This window comes from Typopeltis vanoorti, chromosome 4 (genome assembly GCF_054136105.1).
Source record: "Typopeltis vanoorti isolate ZY-2024b chromosome 4, IOZ_Tvanoo_1.0, whole genome shotgun sequence".
NCBI lineage: Eukaryota > Metazoa > Arthropoda > Arachnida > Uropygi > Thelyphonidae > Typopeltis > Typopeltis vanoorti.
The window spans coordinates 26,746,912-26,760,018 of NC_143552.1; the positions used below are offsets into that span (position 1 = coordinate 26,746,912).

General features: G+C 37.4%; 1 protein-coding gene across 3 annotated transcripts in view; it reads left to right on the top strand.

The window, feature by feature from the left end:
* Lztr1 (Leucine zipper like transcription regulator 1) overlaps positions 1-4,432 on the top strand; it is a 510,326-nt gene extending 505,894 nt beyond the window's left edge. For 2 of the 3 annotated variants that reach the window (XM_090391043.1, XM_090391044.1), the window contains one exon: positions 4,162-4,432. In XM_090391043.1, the coding sequence (XP_090247169.1) occupies positions 4,162-4,299 (138 nt within the window). In that variant the 3' untranslated portion in view covers positions 4,300-4,432. The remainder of the gene's footprint in view (positions 1-4,161) is intronic. The other variant, XR_016548176.1, reaches the window with a different exon arrangement.
* Positions 4,433-13,107: the final 8,675 nt, after the last annotated feature.

Genomic DNA, 13,107 nt, shown 5'->3' on the forward strand with positions numbered 1-13,107 from the left:
TTGAACACAATATGAGCAATGAACTCTTGGGCTATACTAGTGATCAGATACACAGCTAGCATAGTGGATTGGACAAATTGGACTGCAAAACTCAAAGTAATTAATTACTATGCATCATGCATTACATCCATGAAATGATGTTGACTGGCTGTATCTACCAAGAAGAATAGGTAGATTTGCTCTGCTGCAAGTGTCCACTTCTTTATAGAACTTTGTTGTTTGAATCAGAAATGCTTATACATAAATTGAAATGTTTGATAAATGTAAATCTTTTATTGTTTTTGTAACAAGACTTGGTATGTTTGGTTGTTAAGCCTCCATCTTTAGTCTGACAATTTTGCCACACTTTCCAACTGTAAAATGGAAAATCCAACTTTCTCTCTGAAAAATTCAGAAGAAATTTAGAGTTATTTTCAACACGTTTTGATCTTAATCATGGATGTTCTCACCTGAATGAAATTCAGATTATAGACAAATGCAGTTCTGACCCAATAAATAAATTTCATAATATTTGAACTTCTTGAAGCATATTTCATAAAACTTCTTTTCTGGTGATAAATTTCCCAGTGTTTAATAACCATGCATGACACATGCAAGCCTTTTCAGCAGCATATATCTGAGTAGTTATTTTCAAAGATGAAGGTAATCACGAGTAAATATAGAAATCAACTGTATGATGAATGATTGGAGTTTCCTATTTCTCAAATATCTTCTAATATATATATAACAAACTGAAGAAATATAATGCCAAGCTTCTTGTCAGCATTCTTTTCTCCATCAGAATAAATATGCAAGTCATGAGACTTGCATATTTATTCTGATGTTTGATCTTAATCATGAATCATTTGTACCTGCATGCACATAACATTGTGTGTTTACTTGATTATTATATGCTATTAATTTAATAATGTGTTTTAATTAACAAGGAAAAATTAATCAGTTCTGATGGCAGTGTTCTAACTATTGAACTTGACCATATTCTCAACACTTTCTTAGCCAATTACTATAACCTCCACAAAATATTAAAACCCTGTAACCACAACCCCCTCCCCCTCCCTTCAGAGCAGAGATTACACAAAATCTCTCATCATTCCATATATCTGGGGCAGGCACATCCGAAAAATTAGCAAAAATTAAAATTCTAAAGAAATACAACTTTACAACCATTTACATCTCACATAAAAAATTGGCATCCCTTATCCGAACCAAACACCAAAGACCAGCCACATTCCCTAGACAGACCTACAAGGTCCCTTGCAGTTTCAAACTGTCCTCTTACTATGGCCAAACAAGCAGGACAGCCAATATCTGAATTTCTGAATGCATGGACTACGTTTAGTTCCACCATTACAGCCACTCTGGGCTTGCTGACCATGCTTTAGACACCCACCACAGGATATGTCAGAAGAGGGTCATTCAGACTCAGTCAAGTGTGGTGTGTCGACATGATCCCGATTCTCCAAATCTTTTCATGGTCTCTGTTTAGAGGTGCACAAGGTTAACAAGGAGGCTGTAGAACAAGAATGGCAGAATCCATGTTGGTGATCACTTAGGTAGTGAAGAAGCTTATTATTAATGACTTGATCACTTTTGAGAGTACTGGAGGGAAAGTATTGAGACGGTACTTTGATAGCTGACCTTTATCTCTCTCTCTTTTCAGGAACAGGCTGGATACAAGATTGCTTCCATGCTATTGTATGGATGTCAGATGAGTAGGAAAGCAATACAAGATTGCTAGTTCTGGAGTACAGGCTTTTAGTACAATTGGAGAAATACTTTAAGGGCCAGGAGAAGACTTATTAGCATAATGACTGTTAAATATTTTTGATGTCCTTCTGATAAACATCACAGGAGTTATACATACAGTGGTTTGTAGAATAGTAAAGGGAGATTTGTCTTGTTCAGCTAAAAACATTTGCAGGAAAAAAACTGATGCCAAGTGGTCTGCTGTATCTATAGATGTTGCCATTGTTATTCTATCAGGATGAGAGAGAGAGAGAGAGAGAGAGAGAGAGAGAGGTGGAAACATAGTAGGGTAGAAAGTTTTGTTCAACTGCCATTTGAGCAAGAAGCAACCTTAGTGCATTTGACTCTTTACAGCAAATCTGAAGCACACTTGTAAAAACTGCTTTGGATTTGCTGATGTTTTTTGTGGTTTAAGCTGAGTGAGAGGCTGGAGTTATTAGCATGAATCATTGAGTGCATGCTGCATTTTTAGCCTGGACTTCTTTGCACATTCACTGCTGATGTCCTTTTTGATAAAGAACACAGAAGTTATACAGAAAGTGGTTACCAAGGTTTGGTTAAGAGTTGGGGAGTTTGAGTGGAATGGGGAATAAAGGCACTTGTTCCAGCAAAAATACTTTCATTTATTTGATCAGGGGAACAGAAGCAATAATCAGACTATGGAAAAGAAGTATAGAAATCCTGAAGGTCATCTATGTTGGCCGTGTTAGCCATGTGATATAAGGCTGAGATTAGCTGGGAGAAGGTGATTTGATAGTGATCAGGTTACCAAGAGGAGAGCTAATGTCAATGTGTATTTAGAGGGAAAGAAAGATCTAGGATGTTAGAAGAAATGAGGATTATCTGGAATTCTGGTAGGTTAACAATTTGTATTAGATCATTACTGACAGCAGTTCAGCTTCTCTTCTAGCTTGGTCTTTAAAATTAGATGAAGGGGAGTCAATTGAAATCTCCAAGGTAGATTATCTCACAGTCTAATCACCCAAATCTTTTGTCTTTCAGAGAGATGGAGCATCAAAAAGATCAGTATAACCAACAGAATTAAGGCAGTAGTGAAGGCAACCAAATGTGACAAAGAAATCTTGAGCCAAAACAGATCATAGAATGAAGATTCCACGTCAGATTTCTTTGGCAAGTGATATCATACCTGACAGTAGCACGTGTTCCACCCTTCTTATGGAAAGCATCATGTATGATATACTTTGTAAAGATTAGGTGAGCTGTTGTCATAGAGGATACCAGTTGAGGTTTAGTGATAAATAACAGATTGGGTTTGATGTCTGTAAGTGGTGGTGAACATTGTTGATTTTTGTATTAAGCTCCTCGATGTTGATATTCTGTATGGAAGTTTTTACATGGAGTTTTGTTAGAGGTATACGGAGTGTACTGTTTTGTTTGTTTATTTGTTTCTTTCTTTCTTTTTTTTTTTTTTGTGATTTTGTTATAGTTTTGATAGCTGAAGATTTTTTGTTGTTGTCTTTTGTGGGAGATTTTTTTTTTATTACACCCACAGTAACATTATACTTTTTATGCTGTCTTTTGTGTTAGAATATTGTTAAAATTTAGAGTAACAGCATGCAGTATGGGTGATGGACGTGTAGACTCTGCAAGCTTCTGTACTTGGACTCCCTCCAAGCATAATCTGGCAGATTAAGCAGCAGCATGTTTATTCACCAGTAATCAGGAAGCTTCCCAAAGTGTTATCAACTGGTTTATTTTTGTGTTCATGCTATCTGGTGGCTAACCAAATAGTCTAGAAACTGCTTTATTGTATCCTGTGGTATGGAGAGCATTCCCAGCAAATCCACCACCTAAAAAGAAAGAAAAGGGACAGAAACTGGAAACCCTGCTCTGGAGACAGAGGATGGCAATAGTCACTTCACATCTCAAATAAACAGGATGGTAGTGTTTCATTAGGTGACAAAAGTCCTACCACTCAGTAGTCTAGTTAGCATTTCCTCCAGCTAGGGAAGGTATGCTTGTAAGATAACAATACTCGCCCTCATCAAAGCCCCATTTGTAAAAGCAGACCATATACCACAGGAAGGCAAGTTTGACTTGGCTGGGAGAGGTTGTATATTGCGCATCATTGTATGTTATTAATCTAGTTTCTTTATTGAAGGAAAACTAGTCATTCAAAGAAATTCCTTTTACCATCAGCAAAAATTAGTTAACTTTGAGTCCTTATAGATTTAAAAAGGGGAAAAAAAAGTATCAGTATGGAAGAATGATAAATAAAAAAAAAATTTCTAAATGTACACTTTTATATGATTCTGATCATTTCTGTACTTGTTTTCTTTTGAACAATTATATCTATATAGTATTTAAGTATACAATGAATAATGTATTTTTTTTGGAATAGGAAAATTAAAAGTGGTATTTCATGATAGCTATTAATAACTTTTCATTCTATAGGTAGCATGCTTACCACGTTTTCGGCTTCTAAGTAGAGACTTGCTGTTGGATATCTTAGAAGCCTTAGCAGATGATATGAGTGATTCCAAACTTTGTCAAGATATGTCCTCTGCCAGTCTTTCAACAGATGGAGTTTGATATTTCATAGAATGCAGCCTCTCTGTCTGAAAACCGACATGAAGTTTTTCTTTGAACATATGCATTATCATTTTGTGTGTGTGTCATTGTTGTAATATTTGTAATATAACATTCATATTTATAAATTATTTTCTGTTAGCCTTTTTATTTAAAACTTATTATGAACTGGATTTACTACCTCTTTACACTTCATCTTTTTTTTTTATTATTTTAATGATAATCTCACTAGTTGTAAAAAACTATATTACCACAAATGGTCTTAAGGTTAGATTAATATGGAAACCCTGCTCTAGAGACTAAACCTGAACTTTTTCAAACCACTTCAGGTCCCCAATAAGCAGAGTGATAGTCTAACATAGTCTGCCACCTAATTAACAAACATCAATGCTACAGTGAGTTTTGAACCCACAGCCTGCATGTTGGAGAGCAGAGGCACTATTCACTCAGCCAACCAGACCAGCACTGTAAGAATATCTCTACAGCTTGAGAAATCTCTTTAATATCTTCTCAAATTACAAACCGCATATACACTAACCCTAAATGCTTTAGCTTGACCATATAAACCTTGTTGTACCCTGTATCACTTTTTTTTTCCTACTATAGTATATCCAGCTACTTTTATAAGTTCTGCAAATAAATTTGATCCTTGAAAATAGACATCTACATTGTCTCATGAGACTGATAATGGAATTAAATTGTAACATTCAGATCTTGCACTGCGCAAATCCTATGTTTATATATATATATAAATGTAGTGTTCATGACAGTTAAGTGCCCAAACTTTTTCATGTCATTATCATGAAAATTTTGAATAATTGAACTAATATAGTCAGCTGTTACTATTGCTAACTTACAGGGACCACAAAAATAGTTTGCTCTAATGAATTTTCTTTAGCATAACATTATTCTTGTGAAGATTTGTTTGAAACTGTTTTGGCAGTTTGCTATATTGAGAGTCTACTGCACCGTATTAGTGTTTTTGTATTAAATAAAAATTTATAGATTATTTTAAGCAATTTTCAATGAGAAGAGAATGTTAATGCAGTAATAAACATTTAAAGGAAGTCGTCATCATTAGAAACAACTATTTATGGGTGGGGGTATTACATTCATTAAGTGGTGTAGCGTATATACATGCTACACCATTCACTATTGTTGAGAGTATATGGTTTATGAAGTTAATTGATAAGATACACACTGTAAAGGACTTCCTCCTGAGCAAATATTCTTAAATTAAGATGAAAATGAATACGTTGGGTTTATACCTAGAGCTTGAAAAATTAGAAAAAGCAAAGATATAATTTATTTAACTTTAAAGAAAATAAGAGGGAACTGAAACATTAAGGATAGAATAATATAACCACGTAAACACAAGAAAGATATTTAATTAGCCAAATATTTCGGTCTAAAAATTGCAGACCATCTTCAGTGGCATTACAAGAACAGTTTTAAAAAAAACAAGGTGGAATACTAACAATAGATCATTTAAAAATAGAACAAGCCGTGTGATGTTATATCACTAAGTATTAAAGGGAATATTATTAAGCAGAGACATGATTGAAATAAAGATATTAATTAATAATATTAAATAACATAAAAATAATATGAATTAATAAGTTATCCTGATTAGACTTTCCCAGATTTTTGATACAGATATACAGTTATTCCAATTCAGGTTAGAATGATGGAGTAATGCCTCTACACTTTCTTTGAATAAACGTTCAAATTTATAGTGGGATCTATGTAAGAGGCGAGTTTTTGACCAAAAGATGTTGTGGTTGGTTTCAATCCCGTGCTGAGCCAATCCAGATTTTTCAGTTTTCTTGTGATGAATGGAGGATTGATGTTCTTGGATTCTTTTTTCAAGAGAGCATCCAGTTTGTCCAAAATAGGAGAGATCACAGTTGCAGGGAATTTGATAAACTCCAGGAAGAGACATAGTTGAGCATTTGTCTTTAGGAGAAGGAAAATGGGAAGATAATTTGTTAATAGGTGAATACGTAGCTATTAACTCATATTTCTTCAGAATTCTTGAGATAGGTTCTGAAATCCTGGAGATGTATGGAATGAACTCGACGTGTTGAATCTTTGTTGTTTAGTGGTGGATTATAAGAATCGAGAAGATGTTGTGTACTCTTTTCGGAAAAGCCATTGAGTTTCATGTGTTGTTGGATAGTAGAAAGTTCTTTCTGTAGAAAATTAAAAGTAGAACAATTAGTTTTGGCTTTTCTGATTAGACATTTTATGATTCCTGTTTTTTGACAAGGATGATGGGCTGATTCTTTAAGAATATACCGACCTGTGAACGTTGGTTTCCTGTAAACTGTAGTTGTAAGAGTATTTGAAGGTGACCAGATGAGGAGAACGTCTAAAAATGATAACTGGTTGTTTTTTTTCCATTTCCATAGTAAACTTTATATGATGATGTAAGGAACTGATACTGTTTTAAAAAGTTGAAAGTTTATTTTTCACTTGGTTAGAGTATAATAAAATTAGTTTAATCCTTTATCCAAGTGTGAACAAACAAAGTTTGTGCCTGAAAGTATCTTCAGGACTGGGGTAAGGGCAACACCAGGGCAACTCATTGCAAAGGTGGAGCAAGCTACCAACACTCCTATCTCAGTATCTCCTATAATGCAAAACACATCTCCTTGTGGATATGTCTAATGTTATGCATTAAGGGAAGGGCCACTACCCAGACTAGTTTCGACCTTTATTGAGGTCGAACGGGAGTTCATGTCTCTCATCATTGGCCTTTGGAGAATAAAGCATGCTGAGGGTCAGCAAACAGTAAGAGAGGAGAATAATGAAAGATAGAGTAGGATAGTAGGAGGTAAAAGAGGCCTCAGTCAACCTGTTTAGCCTTATATGGCTAATTGGTCTGTGACACATATTCTCAATTTATCTGTTAAAAAAAAGAAAATTTAACCATAAAAATTTTGACTAAAGTTCACTTATAAATTTATCCTTAATAATTTCGTAAGTTATCTATGAAGGAGATCCATTGACCTTTTTTGAAAACAATATTATTTTCAGTTAGAACATTTTTTTTTTTTTTTTTTTTTTTTTTTTTTTTTTTTTTTATATATATATAAATTACATAAAAATTAAAGGACTTAAAGTCCGGTCAGTTGAGCTGAAAGGGAACAAAATAAGGAACTTACAGACCTGGTACCACTGGGACTTAGAATGGGGTAGAAGACTGGCCCGGGAGATGCCGCTCACAAGGAGCAGCACCGCCTCGCAGTAAGCCTTCGCAGCCCGGGTTCTCAGATCTACCCCCCTTATTTGGAGTAAAGGAAACCGTGCCAGCGAAAGCTTTGTGGCGAGGAAGAACAGAGTGGTTGTTACTTTTCCTAGGGAGAGTTAGGTGGAGTTTTGGAGTTAATGCGTGTACAGATAATTTTTGCGAAAAGTTTATAGTCTAGGTTAGTTAAGGAGATGGGACGCCAGTTATTTGACAAGGTCCGATCTCGGTCTTTTTTGGGGATAAAGATTGTATAGCTCTTAGCGAATTCCTCGGGGATGTTTCCCGAAGTGAGGAATTCGTTAAAGATCTTTACTAGTGCTGGTAGTACAAGGTCCCCGATAGATCTATAGAATTCTATCCCCAGTCCGTCTGGCCCTGGGGTCTTTTTTGTCTTCATCGTTTTGCATGTGGCTTTTATTTCAGCTACAGTTATCGGCCTGTCATGTAGGGCGCTAAGATGCTTGGGAAAACGTTTGACGTCCCACTCACTGAAGTCATCCGTGCCCTGCTGGTCAGCGAAGATGCCGAGATACTGCTGGTGAAAGTGACGGAGTATTTCATGGGTTGAATTTAGAATCTGGCCTTTCTCCTTGATCTGGTAAATCGTTCTTTCATCGTTTGCTGCCACCCGTTGTTGATTGTAGAATGCGGTGGAGGGTGTTTCCAAATTTCTGAGATAGAGTCTCGTGCGAAAGTCGAGGTCATCGACTCTACTCTGCCGCTCTTGCTGCAGCTCTATTTCTACCTGTCTGATAAGATGTCTGCAGGGAACTCCGCTCCGTTCACTTGACCGGTACCAGCCGAGTTCCCTGTAGAGATCCCTCAGCCGTTTACGTTGTTGGTAGACCCTTTCGCGCCCACATTTTTGAAACAGTTCCTTAGCCTGCCACTTAAAGTGCAGCCAGTTTTCCCAGTCCCAGTTGATGTTTGTCCATTCATCACAGAGTTTCTGTAGCTGGTCGCTAAAAAGACTGGGAAAGGTAGGAGGAAGCCTCCAAGGACCTCTGGCTGTTTCCATAACTTCTGGGAGTGTAATTTTTAAAATGACCAATTTGTGGTCTGTTGACATGTTGTGTGCTGTGGTGTGACGTGTCCTTTGAACATACTGTTCCAAGTTTTGGGACACGTACACCCTATCTAGTCTTGTCGATATCTGGCCGCGGCACCACGTTGTTTCTACCTTCGATGGGTTATTCCTCCTCCAGACATCGACGAGATCAAAATTTACACAGCATCTTTTTAGAGCGGCGGTTCCGCCGGTTCCGGAGTTTGCGTTCCCGCCTACTTTGTCCAAACGTGTGTCTTCCACACAATTCCAGTCCCTGGCTACTATTAGGTGTTCTGCTCCCAAGAGGTAGTTTTCAAGGGCAGAGAAGAAACCGCTTCTGTGGTATGGGCTGTTCGGGGCGTATACTGCAACAAGCCGGATGGTACGGCCACCATACTTCCAGTCTACCGTTATTAGACGTCCCATGGCGTCCTTCTGGACGTTGAAGAACCCCCCCCCCCCCGCGATTGGGGGGCGAATTAGTATCCCCACCCCTCGCGAGTGAGCATCCCCAAAGCACCAGTAGCTAGTGACTGGGTAGCTTCTCGAGAAGTTCTCCACGTCCCAATGCTTATAAAAATGGGTTTCTTGAATCAGGAGGATATTAATTTTGTACCTTAACATTAGCTTCCAGACAGTGCTTTGTGCAAAGGGGTTGAGTAAACCGTTGGTGTTTAATGTGGCAATTTTAAAATCCATGTTGGTATGTGGAGGAAGGGGGGGGTGTTGTCTGTTTGTTGCTCTACATGTTCCACCTGTGATTCACTATCGGAGCTGTTTGGAATATCCATAACGAGGTCGTTTTGAAATTCCATTTCTGTGATGCTATAAATGTCCATGCTGCAGATATGTGAATGGGGTTCTGCAGGTTGGTCCGCTACTGGGGATAGGTTTCCTGTCTTTGTTACCGCGTTGGCTTGTAGTTTGGATGTTGTCCATTTCATCTTCTGACGAGAGTAGGCTGCTTTGTTTAGCCTTTTTTGCCTCTTCTGTTTCTGCCTCTCTTGTGCGCTTTATTGGGGCGCTGGTTGTTACAACTTCTTCCTCTTTGCTGCGGGTTTCGAAGTTGGCTGTTATTTCCTTGATGTGGCGGGTTGCCCTGGGTGTCTTACCCGTTACGGGTTTCATGGAGGTTGTGTTTTCTGCTAGTGTTTCTTTTTCGGTCTGTTGCCGGAGCTCTGGAAAATCGCTCCCTAATGATACCTCAGGTGTACCGAGGGGTATAGCCCTGATCGGTATTATGGTCCCTCCTGCTGCTTCTGAGGTTGTTCTGTGCGAGCACATGTTCACTTTATGGGTCAAGTCCCCACATTTAAGACAAGCTTCTGTGCAGTTTACTATTTTGTGCTCTGTTGATTTGCAATTTGTGCACTTTAGTTTTGGGCATTCTGCCCCTAGGTGACCCTCAGAGTTACATCGGAAACACAATCTTTTAACCCCCGGGTAGTTAACCATGACTCTTGTTTGGCCCACTAAAATGAAGTTGGGAACTTCCTTTTTCATATCCATCTGTACTTCAATGTCGCCTGTTTTCCAGCCTTTGTAATCTGGATGTTCAAATGCTTTGATATTAATAATATCGCCCCATTGGCTAAAAAATTTCTTGACGTTGTCTTCATTCTCTAGGTATTCCAAGGGGAATCTAGTTATTCTTAACGTTTTTCGTAAACCCCCTATTAAATAAGGTTTAATTGTTTGTCCCGCACAGGGAAAACCTTCTAATAATTTGCTTCTTGTTTGGTCATTTTTAACTACAATTTGGAATCTTTCTTTTGAGTACGGTGTGAAACCGTATATGTTTTCTGCCCCTACTGTATCAATCAGAGCTTTCACTAACGTCCGCTCATCTGGGAGCCGCTTGACTTCGATGCCAAGCGTTCTAGTTCTGGGTAAGAATAACGGCATTGTTGGGGGAAGACCTAACTACTGGCTGTAGAAGGGGGGGGTAAAGGAGGGCGAAGTCGGGGAACGCCCGGTGTCCCTCACAACAAGCAAAGAGATACCAGAAGGAATGGGTAAAAGAGCCAATAATAAGAAAAAAGGTCTTACCAACGCCGAGGTACTTCTGTAGAAAGTGAGCATGGAGCTCTCTCTTTGGGCCACGGGAAATGGATCCTCTTTTCGACTGGTAGGCACAGGTTCTTTCTTCTTCGAACTGGAGCTGTCTTTCACGTCTTGGCGAATAAGGTCTCTTCAGTGGGAGCCAGGCCCAAGTGGAGATACCAGGCAGAAGCATTAGCAGGTCATCTCTACCTATAGGAGTTGCCAATTGGTGTGCCACCCTTTTTTAATAAATTACTCTGGATTTAGAGAAAGATGTTGAAAGTTTATTTTTCACTTGGTTAGAGTATAATAAAATTAGTTTAATCCTTTATCCAAGTGTGAGCAAATCCGCAAGAAGATGTGTTTTGCATTATAGGAGATACTGAGATAGGAGTGTTGGTAGCTTGCTCCACCTTTGCAACGAGTTGCCCTGGTGTTGTACCACCTTACCCCAGTCCTGAAGATACTTTCAGGCGCAAACTTTGTTTGCTCACACTTGGATAAAGGATTAAACTAATTTTATTATACTGTTTTAAAAAGAAGGTAAGGAGTCTTTGTTGTGAGGCCATATAGTAAAGATGTCATCTATATATCTTACCCAAAAGGATGGTTGAGGGAAAATAGATGAGAAGAGGACTTCCCATGGCCGTTCCTTCTACTTGGCTGTTTGTTTTGACATAAGAAATATCCAGAGTGTATTACGAAATCGAATAGTTTTATAATGTCTTCTGGAAAGATGTCAGCCAGTAATTTTAAAGTCTCCTTGAGAGGTATTTGTATATAAAGATTCTATATCAAAGCTCACCATAAGATCTGTAGGTTGCTTTATTAAGGATATATTTATCAAATTAAATAGAACATATATACAAAACATATATAGCCACACAATTTATTTCATAATGAATTAATTTCTTATCCTATGGCAATAAAAAGTTCACAAATTTTAAATTGCATATAGGAAAATTAGTGCAAAACTACCCAAAATAAAATCTTGTGGTTCTTATGAAGAAACAAAGAATGAAATCTCAATTTTTGAAATATTTGCTTCATCCAAAAAAAAAAATTACTATAAACTTTTCAGTCTCCTTCACCCAGTTAATAAAATGGAGCAGCAGCATAATCATGAAATTCCTAACATATATCTTCAGGGCATGTACAGGATTTTATGCCAATACCACATGAAAAGTTACATCATTACTAACTTCTTATCAACAATTTTCTTCTAGATTCAGATACTACATTCAACATGTCAGCATTCAGATACTATCAGAAAATTTATATTTCTAACTTCAAATCACTTTTTGCTGTATGAATCCAAGTACATCTTGGTTTTCCTCTGGATCTTTTTTTCTGCCATCCTGGCAAAGAAAACTTGCCAGCTGATCTTTTCTCTCCCATTCTGTTTAAGTGACCATACCACCTGAGATTAGCTCTACTAACACATTCCTGAATGCTAAGAATGTGAAGTTTTTCCCTAATATCCTCATTTTTAATATGATACTGCCATTGATGTCACCCATTCAGTCCCCTAATCTTTTTCAGGACTCTCATATCTGTGGTCCTTGATCAAGAATTTTATTTTCAACTCGGCTCTCAGATCCATAAGTTAAAATTGGTTTGAACACTGTCTTGTATATAGCTAGTTTAGTGTTTTGACTGATCTCTCTCTCTCTTATTCCATATATATTTATTCACTTGAATTCCTACTATACCAGATTTGCTAATTTTGCCATCTATTTTCAAATTTAATTTGCCATCTTCACTAAATATTGTGCCTAAATAGCTGATATGTTTTACTTGTTCTATAGGTTCTCCATTCAGAATGCATTTGATATATTCAATATTTCTACCTATTTTCATTATCATTGATTTTCATACCAAATTTATTACAGCAGTTATTCAGTTTGGTCAGGAAATCGTGCAGGCTTTATTTAGGTGTATAATATCATCTGTATGATGTTATACACCTCATACACCACTGGTGTTGACATGTTGAATGTAGTGTCTGAATCTGGAAGAAAATTGTTGATAAGAAGTTAGTAATGGTCAGTGGAGATAATGTATACCCTTGTCTCACACCTGATTTAACATTAAACTATCTTCCTGTGCCTTCTTCAATTCTATGCTGATTTACAACTCAAATAGAGACTTGTATTGCTTTATAAAATGTCCCAGTAACACCATATAACTGAAGCATTTTGAACAGCTTTCCTCTTGGCATCTGGAACAGGCATCTTGTCATATCATATGCCTTTTCCAGATCTAGAAAACTTAAATACAGATCCTTGTTATATTCCCATGAGTTCTCAACTATTTGTCTTAAAGTAAAAATCTGATCCTGACAAACTCTGTTTGGCATGAACCCAGTTTGTTCTTCTCCAAGCTTCTCCTCCACAATTTTCTTAGTCGTTTCTCAAAATATTGCATAAATCTTACCAGGAACACTCAGTAGAGAAATTCCTCTAAA